At 32.5% G+C, this 15,312-nt stretch overlaps 2 protein-coding genes across 2 annotated transcripts; both read right to left on the bottom strand.

The window, feature by feature from the left end:
* Positions 1-420: 420 nt before the first annotated feature.
* On the bottom strand, positions 421-5,063 carry LOC111594395 (nicalin-1). Its single transcript, XM_023307661.1, has 6 exons — positions 4,833-5,063; positions 4,689-4,767; positions 2,991-3,456; positions 2,669-2,854; positions 961-1,389; positions 421-896 (listed from the first exon to the last, which is right to left on the bottom strand). The coding sequence occupies exons 1-6, from the start codon at positions 4,990-4,992 to the stop codon at positions 540-542; spliced, it is 1,677 nt and encodes a 558-aa protein (XP_023163429.1). The 5' UTR covers positions 4,993-5,063; the 3' UTR covers positions 421-539.
* A 1,933-nt stretch (positions 5,064-6,996) lies between these two features.
* Positions 6,997-12,101, bottom strand: LOC111594408 (mitochondrial basic amino acids transporter). Its single transcript, XM_023307684.1, has 4 exons — positions 11,654-12,101; positions 9,339-9,413; positions 7,716-8,177; positions 6,997-7,659 (listed from the first exon to the last, which is right to left on the bottom strand). Exons 2-4 carry the CDS (start codon positions 9,370-9,372, stop codon positions 7,064-7,066), a joined length of 1,092 nt encoding a protein of 363 aa, XP_023163452.1. The 5' UTR covers positions 9,373-9,413; positions 11,654-12,101; the 3' UTR covers positions 6,997-7,063.
* Between the last annotated feature and the right edge of the window lie 3,211 nt (positions 12,102-15,312).

The following is a 15,312-nucleotide window of genomic DNA, read 5'->3' as shown; positions in this document are numbered from 1 at the left end:
TGAATTCGGCTTTGTGGTCTGACGCTTCTACGGGAGCTCTTATTTTGGGTAGAACCAGGGCTATTAAAAGCTTTCCCGTTACGACGTGGCGGGGTTGATTTGTTGTAATTTTTATAAGATGTCTGTTGTTCTGTTCTTAAAGCCATGTTTGTCCGATAGTTTTAATTTTCTAAATTTTAACAGAAATGGACAGCCAAAGGAAAATCGACTGCTAGGAGGTTACCTTGTTCCTTGTCACAATATAAACTTTGTAAAGTAAATAAGGAAACTAAAGTGCACACATACATAATCTCGGTAGCATAATGCTCAAAATAATTTTAGTAGTAAAATTAAAAACATCGTACTATCAGTCATACTTAGATTTATTTCAGATCCAGATAAATCATGTATTATTATGCTACCCACTTTTTAAATAAGTATATACATAAATGTTTTTAAAGTAAAATTTTTAATTTAAAATAGTATATGACTTCAATGGCTGATAAACGGAAAAATATCTGCAACGTATCTTATCGTCTTCTTCATTAGTGGTTTGTAAATTATTTACGTTTTAAGACGTTCGGCGATGGCTTTATGAAGCAGCGAATAGAAATATTTGTACTTGTCGATATTAATCCATAAAGTTTTGGGAAAAACTGAATTGCAAAATAAATACCAACCAGATAAAGGGATATGGCAAAAGTGAGAAATAGATCAAATATAGCGGGTTTCACTCGATAGATATTGAGCTTTGGATTGATACCATTATAAAACATAAAATCAGGTTCGCGTTCATCGGGTTTGTCATAAAATACTTTGACATTTTTCAGATACTTCTCAAAACCGTCTTTAATGTCGTTATTTTGCAAAATTGCTTTTATTCCAAGATATGGAAGAATATTGTCTTCAGTTATTGCCTGTAATTAAGAGAGTAACATAATTCAAATATATAAATATAAAGGTATAATCTAGTAAACTTACAGCATGGCCCTTAAAAATGTCAGACAACGGATCTATTTTATACATATAACAAGCTAGAGATTCTGCAATGTTCTTCACAGAAGTAACTAGTTGCTCTACTATATGGGATTCTTTGTCCTTAAACATTGTAGTTCGCAGTGGACTTGTAGGGTTTCTTGCCGAAGATAATGTAAACGCAGGGAATCGTTTCATGGAGAATCGCTCGTGCTCCCATGACAATTTAGAATCGGCTAGATTGATTTTTTTATGAACACCCTCCACTGTTAGATTTGCTGAGTTACGCCCAGCGATTGATTTAAGAAGCTTAAAGTAATTACTTATTGAAGTTTTTTCTTTTGGTGGCTTTGATACATGCATGTATAATACATTTGGTTGATTGGAAGTTAAGCTTTGAGTTATCGTGTCGAGACATAATACAAACTCAACATTCTGAAAATACACAAAGAAAAAATTATATGCATTATTTAAAGTGTTAAATGGATCAAAATTTACAATATATGACCCTACTAATAGGTCTGCCCACAACGTTTAAGCCAATATGTTTAAGAACCTAAGTAGCCTTTTCTTCCACAATTTTTGTTTTCTGTTCTTTAAACTAAACAATTTGAGTGTATAGAATGTACACATGTTTATAATATTATCAAGTAAAAAAATACACATTGTAGATAAAAATAAATAAGTTAGATTCCCTGAATTCTATCCGCGTTTTTTAATGTGTTCAATTTGTATCCAGTATTTAAAAAAAAAAAAAAAATGAAAACCGACATTAAGGTACCAAGATACGAACCAATATTGCTTACGCAACGTGCCCTTTCGCCTAGCAATAAACCCAGAGCTTTTCGGCTACCAACACCGCAACTGCACTTCTTGTGAAAGACGTTGCAAATCTCAAATTAAGTAGCATCTGACAATTCAAGCACAATATCGATTCTTCGAATAGAAAATAGTGCACGCATTTGGAAGTATGGCGCTGCCGGACACGTGCTTTTGCAAATAATGAATTAGAGGAAAATTGGAAAATAACAAAACACAAAATTGTAGAAACTATACATAAAACTGAATACAAAATCTTTAGCTCTTAAGCCGTATGGGACCCACGTTCATACATAAGGATGGACGTACGGGGCTCAATCGTCTTGGCTTGTCGTCCTGATCAAGAAAATATATACTTTATGGGGTCTGCTATGCCTCCTTCTACCTGTTGTGAGCAGAGTATAACAATACAGTCGAGCTGCGATAATTTGTCCAAGGCAGGTTGTAAATCTCAATAATTCGTAAAAGTTGCAGTGTATTTAAAATAATTAATTAGAAAAATTTTCATACATTTGGGTCACGTTGTTAATTTGTTTTTTTTTTCCACGCAAAGGATATTATATCCATTTTTTCCATATACGGTAGCTCAAAAAAATTATAATTGACTAAATCTAACAAAACATTTTAAGCCCAAAAAATTGTAGTACAAAGCATCTTTGTTTTTAATTTGTTTAAAATAAGTCTACCTTTTCATACGTTCAATAATATTAGCTATTTAGCAATAGCTTACTATTATTTCTATTGAATTTAATTTGTGTAACTTTAAAATTTAACTTGGATTTATATGATTTATATGAACTTTCTATAAGATTCTTTTTGTCAATTTCGGAGATAATTTTTATGTTTGCGACCAAAACTTTATTATCATTCACGCGATTGATTCAAATTTGATTACCTGTATTGCTAAATTATCATCTATTTCAAGCCATTTTTTAGATCCTTGGAAGTTTAGTAACAATCCGGAGTCAGATAGGAAGAATCCCAAACGATATTTAGGCGTTGTGCTAAGTGTGGTATGCAATTTACTAAATATTTCTATAAGTGCCATTAACACCGCTGAATCAGCATTTAATGGATATTTCTGAAAAATGTAATAGACATCTTAGTTGTTGATTATCAATATAGCCGATATAAATATAAAATAAAAACAAAATTAATTTGAATTTGTTAAATCTGAATAAGATAAATAAAACCTACTTTAAAAAAATTTTACTTACATTAATTATGCCAAATGTCTTCAAATTCGCTGTGATCAGAATAAGAGGTAAGTTATTGCCATCACCGGTGTTTTCCTTTTGCATAGCATATTGATTTGGCACAAATTCTCCTTGAATAGATGCTAGTTTACTGTTTTTATTTGCCGCACTATTTTGACCATCTACAGTGATGTGGTAACCATTAGCGTTCACTGATAATAAAAGTTGGCCAAGTGCAGTTTTGTCTTGGGTATTGTTATCGATAGTTGTTGATGTGATATCATTTATAATATGTTCCAAGGTTTTAGTAAAGGAAGCAAAATAAACAGGAATGGGTATGGATTGAGTAAGCATTTGCTGTTCCAGCATTAAAATCTGATCCTTAACTTCGTTGCTTAAAGTCTGAACATCATCTGGCAACATAATGATAAGGCCACCAGCTTTTTGACGGATTCTATTAAAATCATTTAGAGAAATGTCCAGTAACCTAGAATATATGAATTGTACTTATATATTTGATGTATTCAATTATTTTATGATACTTTAATAAATAACCTTTAACTGCTGAATGACATGGTTTTTTTTTTATAAATAAAGACCTCAATTTTGGATTAGACTAGGTTCAGGTATACAAGCTAAAAAGACGAGTAAACCATGTAGTGTTGTTATTCCTAACATTCCATGCCTCTTATACTCATATAAACTTGTACACTTGATATACTTTAATGTTAAAAAATTAGAACATTAATAAGAACAGAAATTGTGCAAAAAATATTAGATATTTCGGTAATAAATGTAGCTAGGGATTATAATTCAAACCATATCACGTCAAACCATTTATCAAATTAAAAAATATAAAAAGTTAAATCAAATCACCAACGTACGCTGAAAAGATAGAAATTAAAATACAAATGATGCTGCAAACCAAATAAACTTAAGTTTTTGACCTTAGCGAAATTCTATATTATCTAGCCTGTTCCAGTTTGGTACAACATCCTATAGACCGATACTAGTAGTTTTGAGTACCACTCATCTCAAAAAAGTTTTCGTAGGATTATACAAAGATGATCGTAAAGAAACACATGCCAGAAAGTAAGCCGTTTTGTTCTGGGGATCTATATCATATAAAGCTGTAGGGGATTTGCTTGCAATTGAAGGTTCTATGAACAGAAGTGCTGCCCTCTGGCGTCAAGATAATCAAAATGCTTATTCACTTAGAGTTTTTGTTTATTTTTTGTTTTAATTAAAAATATATATATATATATATTTATATCATACATTATACCTAACTAGAATAAAACACAATCCATTACAATCCGAATTATAAAAAATATATGTATGCATTACAGGAATTGGAACAAGTTATCGAATAAATAAGATAAGAGATATAAGTACATTATTAAGTCTCTATCATTTGTTTGTTGTCTTCTATCATTTATTGTATTTTGAAATGCAATAAACTGTATCAAGTTGCAAACCAATCAGCCACGTCAGAAATATACTTAAATTAAACGCTAAATAACAATGACGCTAAATAAAGATGATTACTAATGTGTTGAAATTTTTAATTCCAACTCTTCTAAACACAAGTGCACTACTTATTTCTAACTTTTTAATTCTATTATAAGTCTGACATTACTCTTCGGATTTGAAGTTGGCTTCGATTTAGTTTTTTGTTTAGGTATAAGCACCAAATTGGACTTTACCTTTAGTGCTTACCTTGCTAGAACACAATGCCGGCCTGTATTCCAAGTATATAAAGATTTCGCTTCTAATGATATTACAGACGACCGTGAACCTATGAAACGTGAAATAGACTTATTAATTATACATATGTACAATTTTTTTTAATTTTTAATATACCAAAATTTTCGCCGTTGACATCATATTTTGTCATTGCCATAACTTCAAATTCACTAGCAAGACATGGCGAGCAAATTATTAATATAGGTAACGTTATGATAAGAAAATAAGGCAGTCCACCACGAAAGATGTCCGCCAAGTTGTCTGCTTCATTTAACATTTTAATTTTATTTTATTAAAGTATAAATTAATTAATAATAATATGTCTCTAACATGGAAAAGTATTCGATAACCTAGTTTTGACACATGTGAGAAAAAAAATTATTATGGAAAAAAATCAAGATATCGAATATGTTGAATTACTGAAAAGAAACAGTATATAAAAAATGAGTGTCATAATGAACATTTTTAAGTGGTTATATTACAGTGTTTGGTTTTACTAACTATTTAAATACATTACTTTCGAAAATGTAGATAATTATGGAATTTATGTGCGTGTGTATATTCGCATTTGTATTAATAGAATTTAATTATCATAGTTGGAAATATATAATATATATGGAATAGACAACTTGAATTATTATGAGACGATATATTTACCTTTAAACATCTTTTGCAGTTATACCAACAATAGGACTTGGTTTCTTTAAAATGGTATTCATGCCATGACAGCACTTTTTCCAACTCACTGACTTTTAAAAATATATGAGAGTCAGTGACCAAATCTAATACGTTGAAAGAGCTTATACTAGATGTTCTAACAATGTGGTGTATGGATAGTAATTTGTACTAATCACTGTACGCTGACAACTAAAACAATTCTTAGAGCGAAAAGCGATAATTAGTTTCTATATGCATTAATTATAAGAGCCGTCCTAATGTGATCACGCCGATGTATTGTGAGACTGAAAGAAGTATACCATATACCGTAGTTCTTACCGAGTATTTAAAATAAACAAAAATAAATAAAAATTCCAACATCGCATTTCATAATTACACAAAAAGCAACGAGCGCCGTCACTAGCAACGCCGCAACTGAACTGCTTGTGAAAAGAGTTCCAAAGGGTTTGTTTAATAACTTTTGTTTTACTTATTGCATTTTAATGAAATTCTTAGCATATGATCTACATATTCTACAAAAGTAAATGTTAGATTAGTAAAAAGGCAGACTCCTTCACATGTTGGACTTATTTCCAACTGAATTAAAATTAAAAGAATTTAGGGTAATTTGGAGCCAATATCCAAAATGTAACAAAAAATAAAATTTGATAAGATATACATACAACTTAATACAAATTCTGGAGGCTCTAGCTCTTAAACGGTGCGAGGTATAATTTAATAACTGCATTTCGATCATGTTTTATCAACTATTTGAAACAAACTGGATATGCGCGTGATATACACGGATTTACTAAAAAATTTCCAGTCAAAGTTTCGATGCGTTCACATAGATGGACAGACGGTCAAGCAGACAGGGCTCAATCGACTTGGTTTGTCGTCCTGATTAAGAATGTATATACTTTATGGGGTCTGCGACGTCTCCTTCTACCTGTTACATACATTTTAAAAAAACCTTGATTTTCCATTTTCAATGGGATCAGGATATAAAAACCAAACGACTGACCGCTATCTCTTTTAACACAAATGTGACAATTGTAAAACTCAGTATTCTATATTTCGCCTAGTGTGTTCTAGCCGAGGCTCTCACATGCTCTTGTCAACACGGCTTGAGTATTAGATTACTTGAATTCTGCGATGCGGTGATGCATACGTGCTTACGAGGTCTGTAGCTATCGTTTATGAGATCGCTGCGTTCACACGGACAGGTGGACATTAACACCGATACTCAACTCGTCGACCTGATGAATTTATACACTCACTGGATTCTGTCACGCTTCCTTCGGCTTTTTACATACATTTTCGTTTCGTTTTTCAATGGGTTTAGGGTATAATAATAAGACTATTCCAATTTGTATTTCATAAATGCATTTATTATATTTAGCATTCATATATATTTAAATTTATATATTTATTATATTATTTATATAATTAATATTAGTTGTCATTTACATACTTTTTTTTTTAATTTCTTGAATAAAAACATCTATCAGCCGGGTTAGATTTAACACATTCAGCTGACTTATACATCTTAAAATTATTTAAATATATTTAGTACTTGGCGTATGACTGCACATTTGCACATTTGGAATGTAATTATTGAGGTTGTTAAATGACGATGAAAATGATTTTTAATTGATTCGATTTATTCATAAAATTGCATATAATTCTAACTATGATTGATTTGAAGTATTATTCATATTCAATTGCGAGTTTTGTATTTTACTATCATACATTTTATCAATATGGTAGTTATCTAAAAAACTGCCATTTAACGACTCATGTGATGATTCGCGGGGCTCTAATTCACTCTCAGAAATTATTTTTCGCACGAGTTCGTCATCTTTGCCAAAATCGTTTTGAATGTAAGCATGACTCCAGTTGTCTAAGTTAACAACATTAAGATTTTGGTTCGGGCTTTCGATCATATCGATTCCATTTTTTTTACAGAATTCTAATACCCATGCAACTACAAAAAAGCATGCAGCGTTCATGGGAAACGCTCGTATTAGTGTTGAATTTAGCCCGCGGTAAAAAAACGGGATTCCCTCTTTTTTATAATTTTTTATTGCACAGTCCATGAACCCATTATATTTAGCTTGATTTCCAAGGGCATCTGATTGCATATGTGTTTTGACAACATCAATAGGATAACAGGCTAACCAGGATGACATTCCTGCACAGCCTCCTGCCATTAGCACATACGGCACACTCGGCTTCTCTTGTAATTGCATTAAAAATTCATATGAAACAAAGTAACTGGAAAAGCCTACAAAAATATCGCTGATGTTAACCTTTTAATTATAAACCATTTTCATATTTTACCTGGAATATCTCTTAGTACAGTCGCCAAAAGTCCTTTAAATGTTCCCCGGATACCTTCAGTTCTTTGTATATATAACAGGCAGTCAATAGGTCCCTTAAATTTGTGCTGGCCATCAATATGATTAGACAGCTGAAGTCGGGTTTTCGCCAACTCCATTGGAGCACATATAAAACTCTGCGCTATACCAGCTATTACTCCAGCGTTGAAGTGGGTCATCAAGGAATTTGGGTTTTCAGACAACTTTTGTACATTGCCATACACTCCAAATACTATCGCGTTAACAAGACCGATACCCATCATTGGACTGGAAATTCCACGGTATAAGCCACGAACATTATCTACCAGTAAAATTGTTTTCATACAATGAAGTGTTCCTTTATATTTTGGATTCTTTGGATCATCAGTTTGCAAGTGAACTTTTACTGTATCGAATGGATGTCCAACAAGTACCCCCGCGGCACCTAAGAAAAATATTTTGTTACTTAATTCAATGAGAACTATAATGCTTTGGTAAACTAAAGTAAAAAATCTAAAAACAAGGGAGTGTCTGGAGTGAAAAACATTCAATCCATTGTAAATGCAAAAACATATGAACCACAAATATGTACGCATAATTACGCAGCTTACTGCAACACTGCTCTTGGTCTACATTTTAGAAAATTTGCTGTTGAATAATTTAGATCCCAGACGTGCTGTCAGTAATGAATGAATAGTGATTAATCGCAATAGTCGCTTGCCTTTTTGAACTTTTTTAATATTTCGGGTCAATAAATTATTTAAAAATCAGAAGTATTTATAACGAAATCACAAAACAAATTCTGACATTGAGGAGATACTCTGAAAAAATAATGTTCGAAGAAGCTGAGTCCGAACACTGCACCAGATTCGATGAGTCAATTAATTATATTTATACTATGCCTTATGCATAACAAGAGTGCTCTAGTCGAGACGGCTTGACTACGATATAACCTGAACCTAAGAACATACACAAACATTAATAATACGCAGCTTAAGTAGCAACTGGGTATGGGTTTTACTATGAAAATTGTTGAATACCTTTTCTTCGGAATGGACTCTCTTTATAGCTAAAAATTTGGCATCCAGATGATTATTTATGCCAAACACAATTTTTGGAAATTTGTGGGGAAGTGCTACAGGTACCGAAAATGTAAAATACTGGAAATCTTTCTACTCATAACAGAAAGCTGCACGATACATCTGAATTATCCAGCGTTTATGCTATTCAAACTACGCCTAAAAAGCGAAGCTAAATTATTGATTTGTATCGGAGATTAAATGAGATGACTTATTGGAAAAATTAAACACTCGAACTGCGTATGGTATACACGAGTATGAATCTCAAATTCGAAGTCTACAGCTTTTGTGGTTTACGAGATCGCAGCGTTCACATGATCAGATAGACAGACGGACTTGGGTAGATCGACTCACCTCGCCATACTGATCAATAATATATATGCTTTATTTGGTTTGCCAAGCCTCCTTCTGACTGTTACAAATACCAAGAATTCCCATTCTAAATGGGTTCAAGGTATAAACACGGCATTAATATATAAACTGGAAAAAAATTGTAGGTAAATTTTAGTTAGGAAAATAAATTTTACCTCCAAGTAGGCCAGCAATAAAATCCACAATCATTTTTGTCTGTCAACAGTTATAATCGTTTTTACAATGTTGTCCTTTTAAAAGAGGTAAGATAATATACTGTTATTAATGTGTATTAAATATTTAATTATCTGTTTAAGTGTTAGAAATTAATAGAATACAATTGTTAATTTTCGAAATTAGATAATATTAAGATTGAACAAGTAAGAAAGCTCTAGTCGGGGTGCCCGACTAGGAGATACCCTGATCCCAGTCCTCTGAGTTTTTTAATATTTTCCGTAGTTTGTATCGAGTATTCAAAAAAAAATAAAGGAAACAAATAAAAAACGACATTGCGAGACCAGGTTTCGAACCCGGATTATTTGCGCAACGTGCACCAACTCTACCAACACCGCCACTTCATAATTAAAAAAAATAAAACAATAAAAAATTTTTCATCCCCACCGGTTTCGAACCTCGGACCTAGCTGCAAACGAGCGCCGCCTCTACCAACGCAGCCACCGCACTGTTGTTAAGTAGAAGCTAATAATTCAGCACAATTCAATCGCAATTTCAATTCTTGGAATAGAAAAGAATACACCCATTTGAATGTATGTGTGCACACGCATAGGAAAAATGAGTGCGCGTGGCGCTGCTGACATGTGCTTTTGCAAATTGGCCAAACGTTTTGTTTAATAACTTCTGTTTTACTAAATGGATTTTAATGAAATTTTCAGCATATGATCTACATATCCTATTGGCTTAGTTGAGATGCAAACGCCTTCAGATAATGGCCCTAGTTCCAACTAAACTTAAATTTTAAGAATTTGGGGATATTTGGAGCCAGTATCCAAAATCCAACAAAAATCAAAATTGCATAAAATATACATAAAACTAAATACAAAATTTTGAGGCTCTAGCTTTAAGACGTCCGAGATATAATTTATTAAGTGCATTTCAATCATGTTTGTATACAATAACAACTAAATGCGAATAGCTATCGAATATTTGAAACAAACTCGATATGCGCGTGCTATACACGGACCTACAAAAGAAATTTCAAGTCTCTAGCTCTTGTAGATGCTGAGATCCACGCGTTCACACATACGGACGGACAGACGGACAGACAGACAGACGGACGGACGGCTCAATCGACTCGGCTTGTCGTCCTGATCAAGAATATATATACTTTATGGGGTCTGTCACGCCTCCTTCTGCCTGTTACATACATTTGCACAAAACCATTATACCCTGATTTCCCATTTTCAATGGGATCAGGGTATAAAAATCAACTCCGTGCTCGGTTAAACGTAGCTAAGCCGCTATCAGATGCATAGTCTAATCGTTATTGTATTTTTAATTATTTATCATCATATTTCCATTGATAGGAACATAAGGATAGGAAAAATGTAATAAGACAAGAAAATATGTGGTAGTCGAACGCAACCAACTGCATAATGCTTGAATTAAAGTTCACATCCTTTGATAAAGTACGGAAGTGACACAATGCCATACTAACCAACCAACAGGTAATCATTACTGGTATTATCATAAACAGAACAGATATTCGTCAGTTATTAAATTATATCTCGCAAGTCTTCGTACGTAATTTCCAGATTTGCATTTTATAAATATTTCGTATAATATTGGTTTTTGTTGTATTTTGGATACTAGATACAAATTTCGCAAAATTCTATATATAATATATCCATTGTGAGTTTAAATTTTTACTAGACAGAAAAGTATTCAAAAGAATATGTTGATTTTATGTCATTGAAACCTGTTAAGTAACACAAAAGCTATTAAACAAAACGTTTGGTATATTGCCAATCCCACTTAGCAAGCAGCACCATGTGCAAGCATACATTGAAATACGTGTATTGTAGATCGAATTCTATTAATATATTCGCAACTGCCATAGAATCTTATTAAATGTCTGTATCTACTTTGGTTTAGATATACTCTTTGCGTTTGGTAATTTCGAGTGGTCGAAAAGGTTCGATGCCTGACGGGGTGATTGTGCTTGGGCTTTGGATATCTTCAAGTCGGGTACTTCGACTAGAGCTTTATGAGTTGCTTATTAGTAGCCTGTGTATACCACTCAAAGTTGTTATTCAGTTATTATTGATGCAGACATATGTATCATATAATCTAAGAAATATCCTGTTCAATACCACCAAAATCATTGCATGACTGACATTTGAAGATATTTCGAAATACGTTTCAATACATATTGTTTAAATGAAATGAATTTAGTTATCAATGGTATAACAGAGTTTATAAACTTGTTTGTAAATAACCTTTAAATAATAATTTAATAAAAATTGCAGCATACCTGTTTATTTCAGTAAACAGTCAGTCAGTCACTCTGTGCTCTTTTAAAATTGCAGTACACACGAACTCACACATGAGCCGCTCAATGTTCGTTAACTTTTTTGATTTTCTATATAAATATTTAAAGACAGATAACATTGTATAACTGGCTTACTTTTTACACCCAAAATTTTTATATTGAAAATGGGTTGTTTTTGTGAAAATATATGTAACGGGAGGAGAAGTCGTGGCAGTATATGTATTCTTGATCAGGATGACGTGTAGAGTCGATCTAGCCATATCCGTCTGTTCCCCTTAGTGCCTCCCTTTCTGTATCAGCGCAGTGATCTCGTAAATAATAAAAGCTAGAGACATTAACACTCGAATATACATTCGCTTATACTATACGCTGTACGAGCTTACCATCTTTTTCCAAGAACTCATCCTGTTTCCTTGTTTTCGATAAAAGCTGATATTTTCTGCCCTCTTTTTTAAGTGTTATTTGAATAATGTGATGAATACAAAAATTATATCAATTTTGGACTGGGACTATGTCCAAATTTGCAAAAAATTAATTTAAAATACTAGAGAGTTATCTTACATATTAAATGTCATTATCATGCTCTGATGATGAAGAAAGTCTAAGGGTATGTGCCAGTGATGAATACAAAGATTATGTCTATTTTGGACATAATCCCACCAAATTTGTTAAAAAAATTTTAAAATACTATTAAATGTCATTATCGTGCTCTGATAATGAACAAAGTCTATTATTACTCAACAATCAAATCTATCTGCAGCCTAATTATAGTCCCGGTTGCGTGTGAAAGTGCTGTTCATAATTACATAGAAGAAGCGTAGAATCATTTTAGTAATAGCTCTTCGCAGGGTTCCTTGTCGAGCCGTATCGACTAGATTGATCTTTATTTATTTTAAATAATGTTTTATTTGTTAAAAGAAGTATTCGTATTTGTCACCTGTATGAACATAATCAACAAAAGTAGAGCGGGTATAAAAATCAGGAAAAAGTAAGAGTAGTCAGGATTAAATCTATAAAAGTCAAAATGGTATATTGCCAAGATATAATGTTTCAATTTACGATAATATTTCCGTTGTAGATTGACTTTTCAAGTGTGGAAAACTAGAACATTAAAATTTGGTGCTAAGGCCTTTATTAGGGGTTCATTATAAATATTCTATATAGATGGCCAAAAAACGCCCGCTGCACCGCGGCATTTTGGAATCCTTTGAAAGACCGGTATTCAAGATATACAAAATTACATCACGTAAAGCTAACGTGAGTTAATTAATATCCAACGGTACAAATTACAAAATGACTCAATCAACAACAACTTGGCTCAAGCTGCTCTTGCACCGTGCTCACAACGCCTTCGTCGCACCCGCATAACCGAAAATAAAACAGGTTAAAAAAAAAAATTGAATTTCTTGTAAGTGAAATACTTTAATCGCTTCTTATTTACATATTAAATACTGTAAGAAAGCTATAGTCGCGCTGCCCGACTAAGAGTTACCCCGATTCCAGTCCTATCAGTGTTTTTTAATATTTTCCTTAGTTTGTATCGAGTATTAAAAAAAACACAAAAACCTATATTACGACATCGAGATTCGAACCAACGTTGCCTACGCAACGTGCATCAACTCTACCAACACGGCCACTGCATAATTAAAATATTAAATAGGCAACACAGTATCCTTTCGCCGCTTGGTCTCGAACTTAAAACTTGTCGGTATTGACCACCGTCTTTACCAACACCGCCACCGCACTGCTTGTGTAATTAACTGCAAATTTGAACTTAAGTAGCAATACACGCACTTGAATTTATGTGTGCACATGTATAGGAAAAATGCAAATTGACCAAACGTTTTGTTTTTAATGAAATTTTCAGCATATTATCTACATATTCTGTTGGATTAGTAGAAATGCAAACTCCTTCACTTATTGGTCCTGTTTCCAACTGAACTTGAATTCTAAAATTTTGGGGAAATTTGGAGTCGGTATCCAAAAAGTAACAACAATCAAAATTGTACAAAATATAGCTCTTAAGCCGTACGAAATAAATTTTAATAACTGAATTTCGATTATGGTTTTAATCGATAATAGTAAAAAGGGAAAAGTTAATTGCTTTCATGAAAAAATATTATTAATGAAGCTGATTCCGCTTCTGTACGGATATATTTGCCATTTCAGAACAAAACATGTCTTATGAGTTTCTGATCGAAGCACTCGATTAAAAACGCAATAAGACGTAGTGAATTTAGGAGCTCTAAACAAAATTCATTGCGAGCTACTAACTCTAGCGTTTATTCAAAACGACCTGGTTGTACAGTTTCAAACAAAAACATTAAGATATTCTAAATAGGGATATCAAAGATAAAACTGGACAGAGAACAATAGTGATGGTTGAGCACAATAGAGCTCAGATCAATAGAACTCAGCCTAGTTGCGAGGCGAATCGAGGGTCGAATCGTGGGTCGACAATTCTTATTAAAGGAAGACAGTCTTAGGAAATGCGTCATTGTAGGCTAAGCACCTTTTTAGTAGACTTTCTGACGACATTGCGGCATGGATATATTGTCGATTTTCGAATGTCCCCGAGTTCTTTAAGCTTAAGTTCAGCTTGCATTTTTACTAAGCTGACAAGTACTTCAATAGAAAATATGTATAATATACTGATAATTTCATTGAAATTTGGTAAATGAAACAGAAGCCTAAACTTAAAATATGTGAAATTTAGAGCCGGTATCCAAAAATTAAAAAAAAAAACAAAACTAAATGCCAAATATGCAAACTCTTATCCAAACACATACGAGAAATAATTTCTAAAGCTTGATAACGATTTTGATCGATTACGGACGACTATGTTTATGTTTTTTAATAATGTTGTTTCTTCTGCGGTTCAGTTTCATCTCTTTTTATTATGGGGAAATCTTAGCACTTTACTAGACGATGGTAATAACAAGTATATGCAAGAACTTGAGGTGTCTAGCTTCAATTACCATAATATAGACAGACGGACTAATATACTCTTTTATCTAGTGATTTGAATTAAAGTTTCAGTATGATCTACATTTTCGATTAAAGTAATTATCAGCATAATAAAAATGCCAACTCTTTCCCATATTGGCTCTATTTTCAACTGAACTTAAAGACTTTGGGGACATTTAAATAACTATTAAAAATATACAGTCAACTAAATAAAAATTTTTTTGAGATCGACGCGTCACACATACGGACAGCCGGATAGAAAGTCGAATATGGCTCAATCGACTCGACTTATCGTCCTGATCAAGAATATATATATTTTATGGGCTCTGCCACGCCTCCTGCTGCCCGTTACATACATTTTTACAAAACCATTATATCCTGATTAGAATAATTACAATCATAGCATTATTTAATAGGTGACCTTAAAGAATTTAAATTATATTTTTAAATTCTTTTAACTTTAAATTTTATATATGGATATTTTTGAACATTATCAAAATCCGTTGTTACGTTGTTCTCTCGCTTCAACAGCCAGACTATCTGCCTGTCTATAAATGATTTGTTCCCATGTCAAATATTGATAATTATGACATGTTCAAATAACAGGCAATTACTTGTTTTGAAATATAAAATTAAAATATATTAATAGATTGCATTTTTAAATTTAACGAAAT

The sequence above is a fragment of the Drosophila hydei genome, unplaced genomic scaffold, assembly GCF_003285905.1.
Source record: "Drosophila hydei strain 15085-1641.00,03,60 unplaced genomic scaffold, DhydRS2 tig00000149-arrow-pilon, whole genome shotgun sequence".
Lineage (NCBI taxonomy): Eukaryota > Metazoa > Arthropoda > Insecta > Diptera > Drosophilidae > Drosophila > Drosophila hydei.
This window is presented reverse-complemented; position numbering and strand designations above follow the sequence as displayed.